The following is a 23,248-nucleotide window of genomic DNA, read 5'->3' on the forward strand; positions in this document are numbered from 1 at the left end:
GCCTTTACTTTATAGCCTTCATCAACGTTTGTTATCACATATTTATTTGGAGGTTACTTAATTACATGACAGTGTCCCCCACTAGACCCACCAAGGCCATCTCTGTTCTTGCTTACTCTTGCATCCTCAGTGCTTCTTCAGTGCTTAACATACAGTAAATGTTCAATCTGCAGCTAAGTGAAAACATTAATAAAAAACATTGTCAGACTATCATATCGGTGCTAAGGAATGAATACTAGATGAAACACAGGTCCTTCCTTGCCATTATTTTAATTCTAAAAAATGAAATCTTCCTCCTGTGTTTAAGCACAGGTTCTATCTTCCTGCGTCTACAACACACCTAGCAGGAATTTAAGAAGTCTACTTGCTCTTACCGGTCTGTGACCAGTACAAGTGGGGAAATAACATATCCTAAATGCAATGTGTGATCTTGGATTGGATCATAGACTGGGAAAAAATAATCCCAAAGCCCATTATGCAGATACTGGTGCAAAATGAATATGTACTCTAGGTGAGATTTTGTGTCAAGATTACATTTCCTGATTTTGATCACTGTACTCTGATTTTGTAAGAGAAAGTCCTTGTTAGAAAATACACACTGAATTATTTTAAAAACGAATGATGACTGCAACTGAGTTTCAAATGGTTCAGGGGAAAATACATATCTACATAAATATGTTTTGTATGCGTACTCTCAAATGGCTCATGTGTGCATGTACACTCACACATATAGAGAATGGTAAAGCAAATGTTAACAATTGCTGAACCTGAGTAAGGACATAAGGAATTCCATATACTATTCTTGCAAGTTTTCTCCAACTATAAAGTTATTTGAAAATCAAAGGTTTAAAACAAATCTCAGATTGGGTACAGTGTCTCATGCCTGTAATCCCAGCACTTTGGGAGGTCAAGGCGGGCAGATCACCTGAGGCCAGGAGTTTAGGACCAGCCTCGCCAATATGGTGAAACCCCTCTACTAAAAATACAAAAACTAGCTGGGCATGGTAGCAGGCACCTGTAATCTCAGCTACTCAGGAGCCTGAGGCAGGAAAATCGTTTGAACCCTGAAGGCAGAGGTTGCAGAGAGCTGAGATCATACCACTGCACTCTAGCCTGGGTGATAGAGCGAGACTGTCTCAAAAAAAAAAAAAACCTCTGAGGAAGGTATATATATGTGTAATTTGGGGTACATATGACACATAATCATGCTAATATTTATATACATATTTTGCCTTTGTGGTTAGGTTTTCAGTGTAACATGTGCTAGCGGATCTATAACTAGAGTTACTTTTACATCAGAAGAACCAACCGTGAAACTTACTGATGCTTTAATACAAGTATATAAAAGTGTAACAATATATATATTTTTAAGATCTGGGTTGTGAGTAGCTATGATCAAGTCTTCCAGCACCAGCAGGATGGGAAGAAAAGTCTCAGACTATCCTATATAACATGAAAAACTATTCATATAGTAGTCAGTTTAAGGTAAAATAGTAAAGTCACACACTTTGGGATGTGTTGGACTCTAGAAAAGACAGATTTATTTATTGAGAAAAGTTAGTGAAGCTCTTCTTAAATTTCTCACTTCCGTCTATCACATAAGCATTGTGCTCCATGCAGGGGTTGAGGAAAGGAAGACGTTGAAGCTTATTTGTGCATCATTTTGAAACAGGGCTTTTCTCCAATGGGTAAGATCCTACTAGGGTCAATGTGGCTACTCATTAACTCTCCTAGCTTCACTACTTCTGAAATTTTCTTAAATGAAAATAGAACCAGAGTGAAGAGAGTAGAGGAAGAAGTCAGCATGAATGACAATTGACAGGGTAAACACACATTTATCAAGTTCAAGCATAACAAATCAGCATTTGTGCAATGCCTGACTCAGAGAAAATCCACATATAATTTGAAAATTGGACTGCCGTAATAAAACACAATAAAGAATTATTTCACCAATTGGTCTGACAAAGGAAGCTACGTAATGGCATTTAGCAGAGGATGCAGAACAAAACAGCTTGGTAAACAAATGAAGTCATTACAAGGGAAGGGCATAAGGTTGACTCCAAATGTAGCAAATACAAAATAAAATCAGGTTTTTAAATGCTACAAATACAAATGTTTGTTCTTTAGTAGCAGTACCTGACCTTTTCACAAATTGGGTTATAGGATTGGTAATAACTAAGTACATTATCAGTTATCCATGTCAATCTTGTGGACTATGCACAGATGTTATCAAATAAGAACATTCTTAGAATAAGAAAGCAAATTTTTATGCATTCATTATATGTAAATTTATATATTTTACATATGATGATACAGTTTTAATAATTTGAGCAGCTTTTGATAAGTTCACATACTAACAAAACCAAGAGTTAAAGACGTCTCAGAAAACAAAATAGAAATCAAAAAGTCTTAGCAAGCTCTCCCATCTCTTAAATATACATGTGGAAATCACTACTAATGCTGATATTTAGAAGTGGGTGCTTTTATCTTTAAAGAACCCTGTTTGAATAGATATGCTCCAGGCATTGCGCTTGGACCATTTGTTTTCCCAGCTGTTTCTAAAAATATGTTCATGATGGAAACCTTTTCTGCCTCCTCCAAAATTGCTTTTCTGAGGGCTTTTTCCCCCTTCCACAACGGAAAGGCTAAAGATATGGAAAACAACATCTGCTGAAAGATCTCACAGCTTCAGGGGTGGACTATAGTCATAAGATGCATGTGGAAAAAAAAGAACCCTCAAAAAACCCTGATAAACTAAATGACTAAAGAGACTGCTGCATTCTTTTGGATTAAAGGTAATCAAATGTTTTAATTCATTAATATAATCTCTGTAGCTGCAGTGACAGATGTTCCCTGCATGGAAGAGAGTCTCAATTAATCTGCAGCTGGCTTAATTTTCTGGACATCCTATCGAGGGAGAGACGGAAGAGGAAGGGGGAGGTAGAGAGATACGAATGTAAAGTTTTAAATGACTTGTTTGCAACTGCATCTTTTCCTCTAACCAGCAGATGTACAGATGAGAACTGTTCAGGCATTAAGTATGTACACAACACCCGAAGCTGGGTTAAAGGATCAAGCATATTCCCAAGACTCTGGTGAAAGCCACTCCGTGTTCCATCTGTGTTCCTAGGTTCCAAGCACACATTTTAAACTTTTTGGTAATGGGTCATTTACAGGATAGCTTGTGCTCACTGCTGCTGCATTACCACCTGGTGTATCCATGGACAATTTGTCAGTTGATGAACAGAACTGACCTTATGGAACTAATGTGTTAAGCTATATAGAGCCCTGCATATCATCATCATCATCATCATCATCACCATCATCATCTTTGAATTCCTCCAGCAGCTTTCCTTGCAGGGCCATACATCATAATTCAACCCAGAAAAAGGATTCACTATTTTTTTAAAATTTACTGGTTTGGCAAAGCTTCTGTATCTAAATATTTACAACATTTCCCTTGCTGGTCTCCTAGTATAGTATTCTATATTTTAAGAAATAACAGGTATCCCTTCTCTCGGATTACAAATGTAATACATGCTCTGCATAGATTTTTGTTGTTGTGTTTCGTTTTTTGAGACAGGATCTTGCTCTGTTGCCCAGGCTGGAGTGCAGTGGTGTGATCACGGCTCACTGCGCCCTTGACGTCCCAGGCTCAAGCAATCCTCCCACGTCAGCACCCTGAGTAGCTGGGACTACAGGCATGTGCCACCATGCCCAATTTCTACACAGAAGTTTTGGAGTATGATTACCAAAGTATCAGTCACCACCTAGAGATAATCACTAAGTCTGTTATTGATAATATAATTCTTACACCTGATTCAGGACATTAAGTCTCTGATTTCCAATAAATACTCAGTAAATTTGGCATGAACTTTTATTAGGCTACATTTAGTATAATGTTTTCAATATTTAGATAATAAATTTCATGAATCGGGAAGTTATTGGTATAGATTACCCAAGAGACAAAAAAGAGGAGACGGGATGAGAACTGTAGATACACGTTCAGGAATTGCCTTTGATGTAGATCACGTGCCTTATTTTGGCTGGGAACTATAATATTTGACCTTCTCTTGACACAACGATGGATCATGTTAGCTCAAATGTAGGCTAATTCAGCTTTCCAAAATAGCTCTCTCTCCTTTGTTATAAAGCTTAAAGTGAAAAAATTCTAGATATAGCACAGAGACGTTTTTATAGGCATGAATTATCTTTCCACACAGTCCTTAGAAGTTTCTGTCTTTAAGTAGACTTCTAAACTGATCTTGGCCTTCTAATTATATTTACCCTAGGGTGGTTTTCTGTTGTTGTTGGTTGTTGGTTTGTTTTGGAAATCTATTTTGTGCCTTTATTTTTTTTTTTTAAACTGAGATTAAAAATTATCTTAATGCTTGTTATCTAAGTGACAGATGCTTAAACTGGTAACTTCCTGGGACCTCAATAAAATAGATGGGTCTTAACATCATCATTATTAGTTCACAATAAAACTTAACATGTAAAAAGGCCTTCACTCTTCGAAATCTACTCAGTCTAGTGTGGCAATATAGAGAACTTAAAAACTCTTGCTTTGGGGGATGTTTATTTGTTTTCAAAGCCTGAGAAAAAAAAAAATTCAAAGAAAAACTGTAGGGAAGGACATTGCCAACCTTTATTTTGCTGATTAAGAATGCTATACATAGTAACAAAATGCTGCTTTTGTAAAAGACATTGATTTTAGCCATCCAAAAACACATGATACAGTATCCGAATATAGGGCAGTTCTATAAATTTGACTTTGTGCAGACTCACTGTATTGTCCTTGCTTTTCTCATTTCACTATGGGTCACTGAAAGCTTTGGCACAGACTGGTACTAGTTTTAAATTCGAGTTTGGGAACCGGTACTCTAGATTGCTTAATCTGTCCTCTGTGTGGGCAGATAACGTTACTGAGAACACATCACTAGAGCATATATTTGAGTCTGTGCCACAAGAGACTTCTAGTCCCCACTAACTGCTTCACAACTTGTCTGTAATCTCTTAGTTCCCTTTGTGACTAAAATAATAGAGTTGTAGATTTGAGCCCTAAGTGGGTCAATGGTATTGTCTTGTGTGGCAACAATGTCCAGTAGAGGGAAGATAATACATTTCATACTACTTCTGAATTCTCTGTTGGATGCTATCTCAGTTTAGAATAGAAATCTTTGGATATACAATCAAAAACAATCTTAACATACAATATCAGTAAAATGGCATGGATTAAAGTTAGGAAACCTGGGATTTAATTACAACTCCAATAAAGACTAGTTCAAATCAATTTACCTTTGCAGCATCAGTTTTGTCACCTAAACCAAAAGCATTACAATGAACTCTAAAATTCATCAAGCTTATAGTTTGAGGTTATATAACCTCTGAGATTATCTGAGAAAAAAAGACATGAAAAAAAAAAAAAGGTCTTAGCTTATGGGAATTTGGAAGGGATTGCTGTTTAATTTGATAATGTCACCAAGAGTTTATTCAACCAGAAATTTTACTGAGAGCACATCCTTCCAAATTTATGCAAGGGCAATATTTAAAGGAAATTAAGAAACAAAAAACACTGTGTGTCTCCTTATGCCTTGTTTGACCTTCATGGGGTCTCTTTTAGTGTTTTTAAAATATTTAATTTGGATGTCTTTAAATGAGGGCATGTTCTCTTCAGTTCAGAGTTCCCATGACTGCAGACTGCATCAGGTCTGGTCTATTTCATCTATTCATGTTATGCAGCTGGTCCCTGGGGACAGAGTATTTTCCGTTGCTTTATAGGGAAAGCTAGTAATGAGTAAGTGTAAACAAACAAGTAAACAAACCAACTAGCCACATGATAAAATGCGAGGTTATTGTAAGCAGAAAGGGAGAGAAAGTCCTTGTCAGGCCGTCAATCGTGCCTAATTTACCCTTGTTTTCCTCTTGTTCTCCATAATCTCTTTGATCTCCAAAGCTTACTGAAACACTCATTGCAATAAGTTATTTTAGAAGATGACCCTGTGCCTCTTGCCTCCAAAGCCTTTCCTAATGCCTCCGTATTTTTGGCCTCCTTGCATCACCTCTTCATTTTGTTTGCTTTCTTTGTAGTTCAGAACCTTACAACTCCAAACACAAAACCACACCAGGGGGCCCTGCTAATGTAGAAAGCTCATGTTATCACTAAGCATCCTGGCTCTCCAAAGTTAACCTCATGCTCCCTCTGGGGTTTGGGATACATTAAGATTTAGCTTCATGGTTTGCCCCATGTTTATATATGAGTCTTTCATATTTCTTCTCCATAGATTTCTAATGCGAAAGATGTTAAAGAGAGTAAGCATTAACTTATACTGCATGTTCTCAACAAGTTGGAGCTAAATGATGACTTAACACAAGGAAACAACAGACAATGGAGTCTACTTGAGCAGGGAGGGTGAGAGAATGGAGGGAGCAGAAAAGGTAACTATTTGATACTGGGCTTAATACCTAGATGATAAAATGATACGTACAACAAAACTCCATGACACATGTTTACATAGGTAACAAACCTTCATGTATACCCCTAAACCCAAAATAGAAGTTAAAAACTTCTTAGGGAAAAGCCATTTTTGCAGTAGTACTAAATCTGACTGTGAACCTGTATTTTCCTAGCCTGCTCTGGTCTAATCTGCTGCCAGGTGGTAGAACACGTGATTCACCTCAGGACATAGGATGCTCCTTCCTGTACTATACTGTATGATCTGCTACCTTCAACATTCAGAGGGTTAAGATAAAAATAAATGCTTTTGCTCGCAATGCAGGCAGGAGTCCTAGATATGGTGCCCCTCCATTGTGTCCTCCTCATTCACTGCCTGTGTCACCAAGAATGTTTTTCCCACTTTCCTCACAAAACTTATAAAGCTACAAATCAAAGAGTACAGGGAAAGAAGAGGCTCTCAGCAGGTTGTGAAATCGTTTAGACATTTGTCAGCTCAAAAGCCCACAGCCAAGGTTTGGGGAAGAATGACTGGGATATGACACAGTTTGTGGACTGGAGATCAAGGAAGCTACTGCCAAAGAGGTCTGAAATCGGGGGCGAATGCAGCCCACACATAGCAGAGGTGGGGAGCTCAGAAGACAGATTGGCAAAACAAAGGGCAAGATGTTAAGCACTTAACCAAAGATGTAGTGTACAAGCTGGGTGGAGATGACCCTGGTTTAGTTTGTTATTGTGTTTCATGTCTGAGATAGTGGCTTATCTAAAACAAAGGTGGGAAATGTCCTTAAAGATGAGCTTTTAGGGCTGGGCGCGGTGGCTCACGCCTATAATCCCAGCAGTTAAGGAGGCCAAGGGGGGCAAATCTCGAGGTCAGGAGTTCGAGACCAGCCTGGCCAACATGGTGAAACTCCGTCTCTACTAAAAATACAGAAATTAGCCAGTCATGGTGGCTCACACCTTTAGTCCTAGCTACTCAGGAGGCTGAGACAGGAGAGTTGCTTGGACCTGGGAGGCGGAGGTTGTAGTGAGCCAAGGTTGCACCATTGCACTCCAGCCGAGGTGACAAAAAAAGACTCTGTCTCAAAAAAAAAAGCTTTTAATGTCCTATTGTATCCTATGTGGTCTCATGTACTTAGTGAAGAACTCAGCAAATGTTGGGATTGACTATAAAATGGGCAAGAAGGTCTTATCTATGAAAAAAAAAAAGACTACACATTTTTAACCTATCGACTTCTCTAGATTGGGGTAAACAATGACCTCTGAGCCAAATCCAGCTCCGTCTCTGCTTTTATAAATCAAGTTTCATGAAAACAGAGCCCTGCTCATTTGTTTATTTCCATGGCTGCTATTGTGTCATAAGAGCTGATTGAGTAGTTAGGACAGGGACTCTAACACCCTCAAAGTGTGAAATACTTACACCCCAGCCCTTACAGAAAGAAAGTTTTCCCACTTTTGCTCTGGGTCATCAATCTGACAAATTTTAACACTGGGCAATACAGTATTGCCAATTTTCACCATCTTTTAGTAGAAGAGGGCTCTGTGCTTCAAAGCTAAGATGGAAGCACTGCCCTAGAACAGAGGGTATGTAAACATTTTCAACTAGACACATTTTCCAGTTTATGATCTGGATTCAGGAAGGGTTGAGAGTGATATTATTTGTAATGGAATCCTCAGATGCTTGCACAGGCCATACTTGCCTTGGAATAAGGATTATAATAAAAGCAAACACAGTTTTAAAATAATGTTTCCTCTTTGATTGTGAATTTTAGGTGTTTCTAACTCATTTTAAGATTTTTTTCTTGCATAGGAAACTCAAAGACCCAAAAAAGTGTGTGTGTGTGTGTGTGTGTGTGTGTGTGTGTTTTGGTTTTTTAAATAGTTTTGGATGCATAATGCAAGGAAGTGAGGGAAAAAGGAGGATAAACAAATGGGTACAATTTTAAGAGATGTCAAGAGCATGTGGGTGTCAGAAAGGGTCTAAGATAAGAAATACAAGTTCCCCTCCTTTATTTTATTTTATTTTATTTTATTTTATTTTATTTTATTTTATTTTTTGGCTTTCTTTTAGCTGTAACACCTAAATCACTGTGTTCCAAGGAACATAATTGTTTCTGAAATAAAGAAAATACAGTATCTTAACCCAAGCTCTTGCTAAGAGCCTCTATTCTTAGAATCCTACCATCAGTTAAAAGTGGCTGTTGTCTGAGTCTATGTTGTGAGCAGAACTGATAATTAATAATGAGCTAGAAACCCCAAGTGCACATATTATTACACAGGTGATATCAAGGGAGACTCACTTCAAGTAAGTGTTGGTATTTCTCTCCAATATTGGTGTCATTCCTCCTTACAGGGAATCAGGGTAACTTGTTTTAACCACAGTTATTTGAATAAATCATAATGGAATAACTTTATAACCCCCATCAACCAAGATTCTTAAAGCCTTTTTGATATGTAATAACCCATTTATCAACTACTTCCCAACCATGTAATACATTCAATACACAGACTTTCTTTTATTATCAAGGAGGCTGGCAGCTATTTCATATATTTAGGTTAATGGAAAATAAGCACTATGTAAGAGACAGGATAGCATAGTGATGGGTGTGGATGCTGGGGGAAGTTGGCTTGGGTTCAGATCCCATTTCTTCTACTTCCTTGCTGTGTGACCTTGATAACTTGCTTAGCTCCTCTGTGCCTCCATTTATTTATCTTTAAAATGGAGATAATAGACACTCATGTGATTGCTGTGAGGATTAAAGTAGTTAACAATGTGAAGTACTTAAGACTAGATTTCACTAAAGGAAGTGCTCATATTCACTGAATGATGAAACAAAGCTGTAGCAGTGGCAAACCTATAGGAGAAAGTCTAGAAATCACTTCAAAGGATGTTATTCAATGTTGTATATGCTGCCACCGAAAGTTTACTACAGGGAGGCCCAGAATGGTGGCTCACACCTGTAATCCCAGAACTTCAGGAGGCCAAGGTGGGCAGATCACTTGAGGCCAGGAGTTCAAGACCAGCCTGGCCAACATGGTAAAATCTTACTAAAAATACAAAAATCAGCTGGGTGTGGTGGTGCCTGCCTGTAATCCCAGATACTCAGGAGGCTGAGGCAGGAGAGTTACTTGAATCTGGGAGGCAGAGGTTGTAGTGAGGTGAGATTACACCACTAAATTCCAGCATGGGTGACAGAAGGACCAAAAAAAAAAAAAAAAAAAAAAAAAAAATTATAGGGGCAACTAAACTTCACATCAAATTAAAGCAAAATACTGCACTATCAGAACCCCAATCAAATTATCTTGTCAAATTAGAAGGACTAAAAAGCTGCAACACTTTCCTTTTTAATTCCCAGACCTCTCAAACTCTTTTATAAAGCAATGATTAAGTTTCTTACCATAAAATGATCTTTTTAGAAGCTGCAGTTGCTTTCTGCAATACTATGGTTCTCACGCTGTTTTAAATGTTAATATACTAACTTACTCTATTAGAGAATGTGGAAGCAAAGGGCATTAACATATTTCACTGTGCAGTTGGTCAATTAACATGCATCACATACTGTAACTAAATAAAATTCATTATAGTTTAAAAGTTATAAAAGCTAACTACATAATGGAAACATGTTATAGATTCTATGTGCTCAGAAATGTATCTGGGATAGTCTTTCCAAAGTTCAAGAGACAGAATTTGAAAACCTAAGAAATATCCTGTTCATTGTCAATGTTAGTAAAAGAGGAATATTTGGAGGAAACAAAATTAGTCAAAGTGAGCATTCTCATGAAGACATGGTCATAACTTTTGTGGCATTTACAAACAGAGTAATCAGGAGTTCTAATTTTGTTTCACTGTCTTCATTTTGCCATTGACACAATCATAATACATTTAAACTCTATTTTATCTATGACAGCTAAAGCCAAGGACCTCCTTGAGGCAATAAGGCAACCCTAGTCATGCTAAGCTCCACAAAGGAGCATGTCAAAATTCGAAAACCTAGTGCTCTGAGAAATGTTGAAGAATGACTGGCACACTGTAATAGAAAGAAAATGTCTATTTTCAAATAGATTTGGGTTTAAATATTACCTCTACCATTTATATGCAGGTATGTGACTCTGAACAAGCAAACTTAAAATCCCAATTTTCTCACTTGTAAGACGACCAAGGGAGTTTTTATCTCACAATCACTTAAAATGAAATTTAAATAAAATACTCTGTTTTCATGTACCCAGTATAGTACCTGGGCTAGTGGTGTGCTAGAACCAGTTTATGACAACTGATTGCAAAATTTCTAGCAAATTTGCAAGCTGGTTGTTAAAATATGGCCATTTTCAAAAGTTTATATATATATATATATATATATATATATATATATGTACAGTTACAAGTATATTAAAAACAGATAATTAAAAACTTAAAACTCAGTACTTCCTAATTATTTAACTAAATTTTACTATTGTCTATTGAGGTTCTTGATGTGTATAGTGTACGTATGATGAAAAAGCCACATAATTGTGTGTGAGCGAGCACAATTCCCAATTCTGAGTTTAGGGCTATCATGCTGGTAGCTAGAAATCAGCCATAGTGGGAATATTTTACACTATACAGAAACTGGAAAACTGCAAATTAGGGCTGTGTGTGTGTGCTGGTTTTAAAATATTTATCAGCAAGCAGTTGTACCTGGCTTATAATCCATATCTCTTCCTTTGCTCCTTCCTTTCTTTTACCTTTCTCTCCTCCTCTTTCTTCACCTTTTGTGTTTCCCTTCCTTCTTTTATCAGAAAGTTGTTCCTCGTTCTTGGCCTTTCCCCCCTTACCCTTAATTAAAAACAATAGCTACCCTGGCCTGACTGAAAGACCTCATCAGAAAACCACAGATCTTGATATGCTTTCTCTTTTTCAAATTAAAAATACAGATTTTTCAACTGGACAAGGTGGCTCACGCCTGTAATCCCAGCACTTTGGGAGGCCGAGGCGGGCAGATCATGAGGTCAGGAGATCAAGACCATCCTGGCTAACATGGTGAAACCCCGTCTCTACTAAAAAACTACAAAAAAGTATCCAGGCGTAGTGGCGAGAACCTGTAGTCCCAGCTACTCAGGAAGCTGAGGCAGGAGAATGGCATGAACCCCAGAGGCGGAGCTGGCAATGAGCCGAGATAGCGCCACTGTGCTCCAGGCTGGGCGACAGAGCGAGACTCCATCTCAAAAAAAAAAAAAAAAAAGATTTTTCATCTGAAATCTTTGGGCATATTTAATCATCTTTAATCTATTAACATATTACCTATTACTCATCTTTACACCTATTTGATATCCTTGTGCTCAATCCTTAAAGAGGGAAAGTTGTTACAAAGTGTCATTTTCATCCTATTCGTATCCAAGTAATCAAATCCTTCCAAGTAATGTATCAAATTGCCTGGATAATCACAGGTAGAGTCTAACATTTGGATAATTAACTGGGCACTTCCTTCTACTTTTGTCTCAAATTCAGATTCTGTTCTCAGAACTAAAGCTATTATGTACGTCGTGTTCTCTGGAATGGGAAAAGAATGAATTTCGGTCCAAGTTGAAGTGTTGGCTCTCTAATGCTTCCATGAATTAAAAAATAAAAAAGTAAAATATGTATCAGTTGACTCAGAAAGATCAAAAGATAATCTTACCTCGAAATATGCATGAGGTGGAACCAGTAAGTTAAAAAGTTTTTTTTCTTTTGCCATCCTCAGATGCCTTGCTGAACACATTTATATTTTAATACATTAAACATAAACGAATTTTATAATAAAACATTTGCAGATTTCTATAAAGTTTCTCACCAATTCAGGAACAGGCACTGTTGTACACAGCAGAAATGATGCTCCCTCACTAGCAATTCCTGAAAAATGTCTTCAGTTGATCTGCTCCTGAAGAAAAGTTTCTGACTAGAAGACTGGTAATTTATGAAAAAAACTCTTTGGAAATTAGCTGTTACATGAAGTCCCTTTAACAGTAAGCCCATTGAGAAATCATACCAAAAATAATCAACAAGGGTTTCTTATTGTCGTTGATCAGATTGCTGTTTGAGTATAATTATCAGTAGTTTCCCACTGTAAGTTTTTCCTCCTTAAGTCAGGTAAAAAGTACAACTTATGACTTCCAGATGCAAACCAGTGATCAGTCTTACAATGTGACTGAAAGTTTGTTTTGCTTCTTTGTGAAGTTCCCTAGGGGTAAGGTTAAAAGTAGAGACAATAGGAGAGTGAGAAATAAAGGCAGAGGATTTCAAACCACAGATTACAAACAGAGAACAGAATCACAGAATGACACCATGACAGTGGACTCCAAGACAAGATGGCAAGACAGATGTGCCAAACAAGAGACACATGCTTGACTGCTGTGCCGAGAAAAGAAAACACAAGAACGAAACCATACAGAGATGCTGCGAAAGCAGCTCTTTAGGGCTGCCATGATCCAATGGAAATAATAATAAAAGCAAGGACCCATGAAATTACAACTACAAAATAATGTAATCCCCACAACTCATACACTGGACTTGCTGGGTTAGCCTAGATGTGTCACTTGGATGAAACACAAGATGGTGTCATGCACTGGTGATGGAGGCCATGGTTAGTTGATTAGCTACAAAACTGTCACGGCATGCCACACAATGACCCTGGGCTTGTCCAGACAGAAATAAAAGATACAACAAATATTCTGTATCTGCAATAAAATTCTTTTTATGCCATCTGAAATTTGTGGAGAGGGGTGTGTTTCTCTGTCATTTCTACGTGTTTTTCTTTTCACTTTTTTCTGGCTCTTCTTTTATCTTTTCAATTAATTACATTGTCATAAAGGGGAAAGTAAAGGCAAGTGGTCCATGCAGATATGGGGGTAAATGAAAAGAAAAGGAAATTAAAAGGAAAAATATGCATAGAAGGAGGAAGAGGAAAACACACTATTCATTCTTTTGTACACAACTTTCTTGGATTTTGTTGGGGTTTGTTTTGTTTTGAGATAAATACTGGAGGGATATGCTGAAAGGGGAGGAATTCAAGATTAGGATGGCAAGAAAAGATTTTTTTGCCTTGTTTGATTTGTAGATCTATATATCTCTCAGTATTTGAAAATAATGATTATAATTACTCATAAAAGTATAGCAATGAGTTAAAAATAGCCGTAATGATCAAAATACTAAATATGAATCAAAATAAAATAAATTGAACCACCAAAAATTCATGCGGCACAAGATGAGGTGAAACAACAAAATGTTCTTCAAATATATACAAGATATATATCTATTTATATATATACACAAGAATGTGCATATACGGATAGATATATCTGTATAATTTTTTCCTTCCACCCCTCCCAAGGATAACTGAATTATGGAGTCACCATTATAATTATGATAAAGAAATCCTAAAGAAAAATCAACATGCTTTGTTTGCCGAGTTAAAACAGTATCATGCATGTCTATGTCGGCTGATGCTGGTTAAGAATGATGGCGTGAATTTCTGTGTAAACACATGACTGATGGTAGGGGCTGTTAATCTCTGATTACATTAGTCTAATATCACTTATCCTGTGTCTACATATATGGAATGACAGGCACTATATTATTTGCATATGTGCATATCATATATATACACACAGTACCACACACTGGGGGCTCATGGAAGAAAAATGTAGAATAAAAAGAATAAAATAAATCCCATAAAAACTTCTCTTTTAAAACCCAATCCCTCTTTATTTATTTTTGGGGGACTTGCTTAATGACGTCATTAAGCTCACTCCTTATCTACCACTTGCATTGGCATTTGGATTCAGGAAGTTCTCATGAGTTCAGATTGAAATTCTCTCTTCACCATGTTCATCCTTTACCCTATTACCTAAAAAAGTTGTGGCCCTTGACCATACTGTATATGTGAAGTCCCCAAAAGAGTGTTGCTTTTTCACTTTACTGAGCTGTACTAATTCTTCAATCATAATAAATGAGAAATTCTGTGTCACCAAACTAAAATACTGCTCCTTGGGGTTAGTTGAATCTGTCACTGCTTGGCATAATCTTGTGTGACTTTTTTTTTTCCTTGCATATCCTCGATAAGGTATGCTGTTCACTGAATTGGAGTGCTCCAATCTCCTTAGGGTGCTGATAATATCGCGGGCATTTCCATTCATTGTCCTCATTGTTTCTTCCCTCCCTTTTCTTTTCATTTATTCGTCATATTATGTATGTCTTTTCTAATAAACTGAACTTCTGGAAGCAATATTTCTGAAGTAAAATATATATATTTTTTTCCCAGCACCTATTCTAGTGCCTACATGTAATAGTTACTTAAAAGTGTTACATATAGAAGAGATTTATCAAACTTTCAGATAGAACTATACACACTCATACATTGATTTTATGGATTCCCCTGCCTCGCGCTCCAATCTACCAAAATATCTTGGGTAATGGAGTTGGATAGAATTTTTTTCATTTAATTTTTTTATTATTAAATGTATTTGTTATGAAATCCATAATAGTCAATCTATGGGCCACATATGCACACTATTCCTCAGCCTAAAATGCAAAGAGCTAATTAGTAGATCTTTCCTATTCTTATATTTCTATTCTTAACGTAATTTTCAAAGCATTTCACCATTAAGGATTTTAAGAGCACACAATTACTGCAATGACTTAAAAAATAACTTGGGTTGGGATGGAGTTGTTATAAAAAAGTGACACAACTGGCCGGGTGCGGTGGCTCACGCCTGTAATCCCAGCACTTTGGGAGGTTGAGACGGGTGGATCACGAGGTCAGGTGATAGAGACCATCCTGGCTAACACGGTGAAACCCCATTTCTACTAAAAATACAAAAAAATTAGCCAGACGTGGTGGCGGGCACCTGTAGTCCTGGCTACTCCAGAGGCTGAGGCAGGAGAATGGCGTGAACCCAGGAGGCGGAGCTTGCAGTGAACCGAGATAGCACCACTGCACTCCAGCCTTGGTGACAGGGCGAGACTCTGTCTCAGAAATAAACAAAAAAGAAAGTGACATAACTTAGTGGGTTAATAAAGACAAAAACTATCATTAATCTGGAACATTATACTCCCATGAACATACTCTATTAACTTACAGAGCAATAAAGACAGTTGAAAACTGGATACGATTTAGCCTAGACCTAAGTATATGAACAACTATTTGCTTTTGTGAGCATTAGACATGTATTATAACTCAAATTTTAAAATGACTGATGTCCACAGCCAATAATAATGAATTAAATTAAGTAATTTTCTATTGAAAATTCTACAGTTCTCTTTCCAAAGCTAAAATGCTTGTCTTAGATTATTTCTATTATCTCTTTGGTCAAAGTGTTTAAGTGGATCTGAGCCTTTTACCAGAATTTATAGCATTTACAGATCATTGAATTTATAGTTCTGTCATACTTCAACATTCCTATGGGATTTTACTTGGACATTTATTTTTGTACTATATTCTGAATAGCCATTGACTAATTAAATTGTAACATGATTCTATTTGCTAATGAGTTTTCATATAGAAAAATCTAAAATGAATAGTTAAATGTATTTCTTTTTTTCTTTCTTTCTTTCTTTTTTTTTTTTTTTTGAGACGGAGTCTCGCTCTGTGGCCCAGGCTGGAGTGTAGTGGCCGGATCTCAGCTCACTGCAAGCTCCGCCTCCCGGGTTCACGCCATTCTCCTGCCTCAGCCTCCCGAGTAGCTGGGACTACAGGCGCCCGCCACCTCGCCCAGCTAGTTTTTTTTTTTTTGCATTTTCAGTAGAGACGGGGTTTCACCGTGTTAGCCAGGATGGTCTCGATCTGCTGACCTCGTGATCCGCCCGTCTCGGCCTCCCAAAGTGCTGGGATTACAGGCTTGAGCCACTGCGCCCGGCCCAAAATGTATTTCTATAAATAAGATTTCAAACATCATATTTAAGGCCAATGATCAGCACATTTACTTGTTATCTATAAATTCTGGTATAAATTTCTCTTTATCCTTCACTAGAAAATTATTATTATCTATTAACATTTCAGCTGCATTTTCTACCATGTTCCAGCAAATAAAAACCAAAATGATTTGGTGAGCTTTTAGTAACTCAGTGCCCGATTTTCAGATGATACTTTCCTGAGGCATCTCAGACTGATAAAGATTAAGAATCCAGTTCCACCTGGAAAATGCTAGATATGTTCTTGATGTCATGCCAAATTTAAATTTCATTCAGTTTGGGTTGTATATTATAGTAGCACTAACAAAGAGGAGCTAAGTAGCAGTAACACCTAAATGCACATATGAATCCTGTAGATTTGAGGAGTAAAAATACACCTGAGAATCACTCTGGGAATAGCAATTATTTTGTGATCTCATATTACTGCCATTAGTTTAAACATCTCCTTCAATCCAACCATTATGAAAGCTGTTCAGCACAGTCTTATTGATGGATGGATGTGTTTCATCTTCACTTCCTTTTACTGTCTGCCCTCTGGTGGAAGTGCTATCCCTTGAGATTCGATCAAAGGACATTTAAGAAAAGTGAAGGCAGAAAAACTAGCTAATTGACAAACTGAAAAATGTACCCCTGGATAATGACTGGATGAATCAATTTGGTTAGGTATTGCCATGCTCACTTATCAGTATAAAAGTATTACTTTTTTTTTCTTTTTTGCTCTGCTCTGTGGCCTCCTGCCCCCAAGACTTTTAGAATCTTGAAATTATAAATATGTAAAATCCAGGAAGTTGATCATTTCTAATTATACAAAAACTAATCTAAGAATATATTTATTTTCACTATTATTCTATTTCCAAAGATGGGAATTCTAGCGATAGCAGCAGGGGTGAGAGAAAGAGAAGAAATGGAAAGTGAATTGTGTTATTTTATCTGAATTTCAGAATTCATACCCACATTTTATATTACAAATGTGAATTTACTAATGATCTTAATTGCTATTTGGCTTCCATAATCTCATGAGGGTATCCCTTTCCTAGGGGTTGTTTGAATGCTCTCCAGATCATCTGTTTTTCTTGTTGGATTCAAAGAGATAAAAAGGACAATGAAATATGAGTTTACTGCACAATTTAAGATTAATAGAAGTACAGTTGGAAAGGAAACAGTTTATATGCAAAGAACAAATCTTTGTTCTTTGTATTAAATATTAAATAAAAGTATTAAATAGATACTGATTTGTTTTGTGAAGAATACAATTAACATTTATAAATCAAGAATTACAATCCAGACCTTCACCCTTAGATAGCCATTCAGAAACTACACTTCTGAATATTTTCATTTGATGCAGACGGTTTTACTATAACGTTATTGTTTAAAGGTTCAATTCTGGGTTCTTGAAGCAACTATTCAGAAAATGTGATTATATCTGTGACTTATAAAAGAATCTAGTTCCCAGAAAAAGGTAGGGATAGGAAAAAGCAGAGAATACTATTGTTAAAAAAATGTAGGTTTTGACCAGGCACGGTGACTTATGCCTGTAATCCCAGCACTTTGGGAGGCTGAAGTGGGTGGATCGCTTGAGCCCAGGAGTTTGAGACCAGCCTGGCCAACATGGGAAAACCCCGTGTCTACTAAAAATACAAAAATTAGCCAGTCTTGTTACCCAGTCTCAAATAAAAATTTTAAAATAAATTTGTTAAAAATGTAGGTTTTGTCAGGGCAGCCCTATCATATGAAATCATAAATTTTAAATGATTCAACAGGTTTAATTTGAGCTGTTAAAGGGGAAATGAAGTTAGAGATATAAAGTTCTGTTTCAAAGTAATTTAGTCGACAAATCCTAATTGAGCTGTTACTTTATGCCTTGCTCTCATGAGTTGGAATTTTTTTTTTTTATCTACATATTTACCAGCAAAAATAAACCGTGAAAATTTGACTTCCATTGGATTTGCAAGGTTTCTAGACTCCTATTGACCAAACTCCAAAAATATTTATGTTGTTCGTAAATATAATAAGATTAAGCTATACCAAACCTTGGTGACCCCTAAGCACAAAAGTAAGTTCTGAGAGTGAAAGGAGATTGCTTACACCTAACTCAAAACCAGCAGTTTAAAAATCCAATTTGATTTGAAGAAAAAATAAATTATTTCATTTAAAATGTGATGTTCACAGGAAAATAAAAATTGAATTATAGCATACGCTAAACTACTCAAATTTATGAAAAGTGAGAGCTTCAAATGGATGTAAATAAATCAGGAAATAACCTGTAGAAGTTAAATGCCTCATAAACAGAGACAGCTAGAAAATAATAAACTTGATAGCAAAGTGAAAGAAGATAAAGTGATAAATATGATAGAACAAGGCCAAGGAAGTTAGCCAAATTTAGTGTATTTCCATCAAGCAAAAGGCCTGGAAAAATGTTTTAGAAATGGAGGCAGTGAATTAGGGTAATGTAGAATTGCAAGATTGGCAATTTATGTCAAAGATATGTAAATATCACCATTATCTGTTGCTGCATGGGAAGTAGGTCCCTTCTCTTTAGGCAGTGCAAATCTTGCCCAAGAAACTGGTTTCTGATTTTAATCTGTATTGTTTTTGGAAAACATGACGCCTGAGTATTTTTGTTTTTTGTTTTTTGTTTTTTTTTTTGAGATGGAGTCTTGCTCTGTTGCCCAGGCTGGAGTACAGTGGCACAATCTTGGTTGCCTGCAACCTTTGCCTCCCGGGTTCAAGCAATTTTCTACCTCAGCCTCCTGAGTAGCTGGGATTACAGGTGTCTGCCAGCAGGCCTGGCTAATTTTTTTGTGTTTTTAGTAGAGACAGGGTTTCACCATCTTGGCCAGGCTGGTCTTGAACTCCTGAGGAGATATTTCTTATGTGATGAAAAAGAGGGCTTGATAGCTCCAAGAAGGTGATCCCCATTAGTGGAAATCAGGTCCTCTGGGCACACCTCTTCTCTCTCTGCATTACTAGAAATATCTACCTACTTCTTATATTAAATATACCTCTGATGTATTTCCCTGTATATCCCAATCACTCACCAGGAACACTTTATGGAGCAAATAAAATTAGAAAAATGCAATGCTCATTCTTCAAATGTGATGAGTTGAATAATCACAGGGGGAGGAAATCAATATCAGTCTCCTAGAGCTACATGTTCGCTCTTTCAGGGTAGGGGTTCTGTCACTCACTTTATCTCCTCTCATGCTCCCTTACAGAACACAACAGATTGTTTTAAAAACTGGATCTCCCCACCCACCCCATGTTATTCAAGAAATGTTGGTGTTGAATTTCTTTCCTCTGCTTTTGAATCAGAGAAAATACCTGTGCGGCCTCTAGAAAACCAATGGATTTAGTTTGGGGCCATTCAGGTTTAGGCTGTTCAAGTCTCATAACAAATAGCAATATATACCTATAAGTGGGGCAACTATAGGCTGGAGAATCTGAAGCTGAGATCTGGAAAAGCCCACTGCCTTATTATGAAGGTTGCTATGGAGATGACTTTCTGAGGCAGGGTGAGTAGTTGAGGAAAGATGGTGATAATATTTCAGAATGACCAAGTCTCAATTTTGACAAGCCTTAAAACCTACAGATTTGATAAACATTGCTGCATATAGAGATATCACTGCTAAGAAAGGAAGAAAACCACTTGGGAGGTCAACGTGAGAGGGTTTCTTGAGGTCTGGAGCTCAAGACCAGCCTGAGCAACATGATGAGAATCCCATTTGTACAGAAAATAAAACCAATTAGCTGGTATAGTGGTGCATGTAGTCCTAGCTACTTGGGAAGCTCAGGCAGGAGGACCACTTGAGCCCGGGAGTTTGAGGCTGCAGCGAGCTATAAACACACCACTGCACTCCAGCCTAGGCGACAGAGTGAGACTTTATCTCAAAAAACAAAACAAAACAAAACGAAAGATAAATAAAGCCTAGATTTCTTAAAGTGTTTGCCACAAAACAAGCTAATTTAATGTACGTCTTGGGGATTGTGACCTATTAAGATATGAACCCTTAATATCTAGCACATGCTTAACATATACAGTTGACTCTCAAAAATAGCTGTTGAATTGAATTACACTACCAGTTACATAGCAAAACTGTTCTACTCTCTGACAGATAATTTCTAAGAAAAAAAAAAAAACAGAGGAAGGACTCAAATCTAGGGATATATTGTATCCTGCCTGAGTGCTCATAAATATTGAATGAATGAATAAATTAATGAAAACATGGCACCCAAGTTCTGGTATAGTTGGAATATATCTGCCCTTTTAGGGTACATGTTGCATGTATGGCTATGTGCTCACATAGCACATACAGATTATTATTACCTAAAAATCTGGAAAAAAACCGACCAGATCACATTTTACTTTTCCTCCACACAGCTGAGCTCCCAGTGGAACAGATTACACTCCGGAATGGAAGCCCCATCATATTAATGATATGTCCCTGTGTCATACTAAGGGTGTGAACCCACAGAACTTTCTGGATCCAATGCCACTTGCAAGAAACCAAAGCAGTCAGACTTCAACACATTTGAAATCTTGTAGATTATTTAGGGGTCAGAAATGGAAGGTTTTTATTTTTATTAGATTATTTTTTCATGAAGCTTAAATTTTCTAGAATTAGCAAAAGAGAATTTTTAATGGCTTTCCTTTTCTTAAAAGGAAAAAAATCTGAAAGCAATGCAAAAAATAACAAGAAAATTCTATTTATTCTAGTCTTTGCAGAAATAAGATCCTGGCCCAACTCCAGCTGTTAATTCTATTAAACATACACAGAAATTCGATGATATCTGTTCTCTATTATATACATATAAATGTTTAACTTATAGTAAGTCTCAAAACAGACAACTGGGAAAAGTTGATAGGAAATAATCAGGGACTGCAATTGCCTGCTGGACATTATCTCATATATAGCTCACTATAAAGAAAGACCATAAAACATCAAAATGTATCTGGGTCCAAATGGGGAACACATTGAAGCTTCTGATTGCTAAAGTCTTCTCAACTTCAGCACAGTAGATACATTTTGAAGCATCACAGCTGTTGACATGGCATGGTACAGTACTAATTTTGTGTTCACTATATTGTTGCACAAGTTTTCTAGACACACAGTTAACAAAATTAGTATAAAGATAATACCATGTTAACTGCTGTTGAAATCCCATGGAAAATATATATATATACACATATCTTTTTGGTTCTCTTAGCTCAGAACAATTCGTGATTTTTAAGTGATATTTACCAATCTTTATGGCTCCACTTACCAATCTTTAAGCTCCTCCATGGGTTCATCCTTTCTTGATGTCATTCCAACATACATTTCCTCATGTTCCCACCCTCTGTGAATTTCACAGCTGCCACTGACTGATACACATTTGCTGCTGCAGTGGTAAATCTAGGCATCTGCTTGCCCAATGTTAAGTCATATACCATGACTTTTTTGTTAGCGATCAAGAGACTGACTTAAAATTTTTGTAGGATCTTATTGCTCCTTCCATGGGATTTGATGCTTTCATTGATATAGTATATATGTATACTTATACATATATAGATATAAAAATATACACACATTAACACACTGTAATCTATATATAAAAAACATGTATAATCACATATATGTATGTATTGTTTTTTGCAAAAGAAAAAAGAAAGCAAGCAAAACAAGACTGACCTGACCTACCTGTACTCGGCTCACATTCAACGAAGTCTTCATCATCACTTGAACATTCAGCAGATGAAACAAGATCATCTGATGTTGGCTGTTTATGTCAAAGAGAAAATAATGGGGTAGGGGAAGAGAGAGAAGAGAGAGAGATAGATAAGGAAACTAATGAACAAAGACATCAAAGATTTATCATTGTGTCCCATCTCCCATCATCATGGTTATTATTCTAAAGAAGGGCATACTGTAGGATGGAGAATTCTTAACTACTGTGTGGCTGAGAATGACTTTGGATCTAGACTATCTAGGGGGGTCTTCCATAGAGCTGGGTGACCCAAGGTGGTTCCAGGAGACTTAAGCCTAACCCATCCCCATAAATGACATTGTGCAGCCTTACTTCATTCTGATTTTGAGTTCTGAGAATCGGAACGACAGGAGAAGGGCCATTGTAAAGGATGGGCAATGTAAGAGTACAAAACAACACAAAGTCATTGTGACTTTGAGAGAGTTTCAATCCTTATGGTGTGTGGTCTCAAGTGTACGCAGGGGTAGTTGTGCATCTACAGGCTGGGATAATTAACGAATGCTGTGGAATGCATTCTCTTCAGGAACAGCATAGTGGCTTTTATCATTCATGTAATTGCTGCAATAGTCAAATTGGTAATGTCGATCAGTAGCATGATACCACACAAAAGTCCCTGAACACAGGTAAGGCTGTTCCTGAAGAGAGCAAAAACAGTTTTGACTGCAATAATAGTAGTTCAACTTGAAGCACCGTTTAAATTCTGAGTCTTGCAGAAACTCCCCAATCCCAGAGAATCTATATACAAGAAATATAGGAGACCGAGTATGAGCTATGAGAAGAGCCCTCCATACAGTAGGGGAAATGACTGCTTTCTGTATTTGGTACATATTGCATGCACAATAAATACTGAACGAATGAATCTACACAGATCTTATGCAAAAAACAAACTTTTGGCCTACGATGTGCTTAAGAGGACTCAATATATTATAGTTCAGTAATGCTCATTTATTTCCCCTTCTTGATGTTACTAATATTTACTGACTTGTCGATCTTCCGATTCCTAAATGTACTAAAGTCTGGATCCAAATTCAAGAGGAAGAGGTAATAAACCATTTCCCTTCTATTGAGCAATTACTACAAGCCAGATGCTGTCCTAGACATACATATACATACCTACATATCTATCT

General features: G+C 37.0%; 1 protein-coding gene across 8 annotated transcripts in view; it reads right to left on the reverse strand.

Annotated features, from left to right (window-relative positions):
- The window catches only part of NRXN3 (neurexin 3), a 1,617,581-nt gene that overhangs the window by 37,002 nt on the left and 1,557,331 nt on the right, over positions 1–23,248 (reverse strand). For 6 of the 8 annotated variants that reach the window (XM_023185075.2, XM_023185055.2, XM_023185044.1 and 3 more), the window contains one exon: positions 22,055–22,133. In XM_023185075.2, coding sequence (XP_023040843.1) covers positions 22,055–22,133 — 79 coding nt within the window. Of the gene's footprint in view, positions 1–22,045; positions 22,134–23,248 lie in introns of all 8 variants that reach the window. The other 2 variants (XM_023185084.2, XM_023185065.1) reach the window with 1 other exon arrangement.

This window comes from Piliocolobus tephrosceles, chromosome 6 (assembly GCF_002776525.5).
Source record: "Piliocolobus tephrosceles isolate RC106 chromosome 6, ASM277652v3, whole genome shotgun sequence".
In the NCBI taxonomy this organism is placed as follows: domain Eukaryota; kingdom Metazoa; phylum Chordata; class Mammalia; order Primates; family Cercopithecidae; genus Piliocolobus; species Piliocolobus tephrosceles.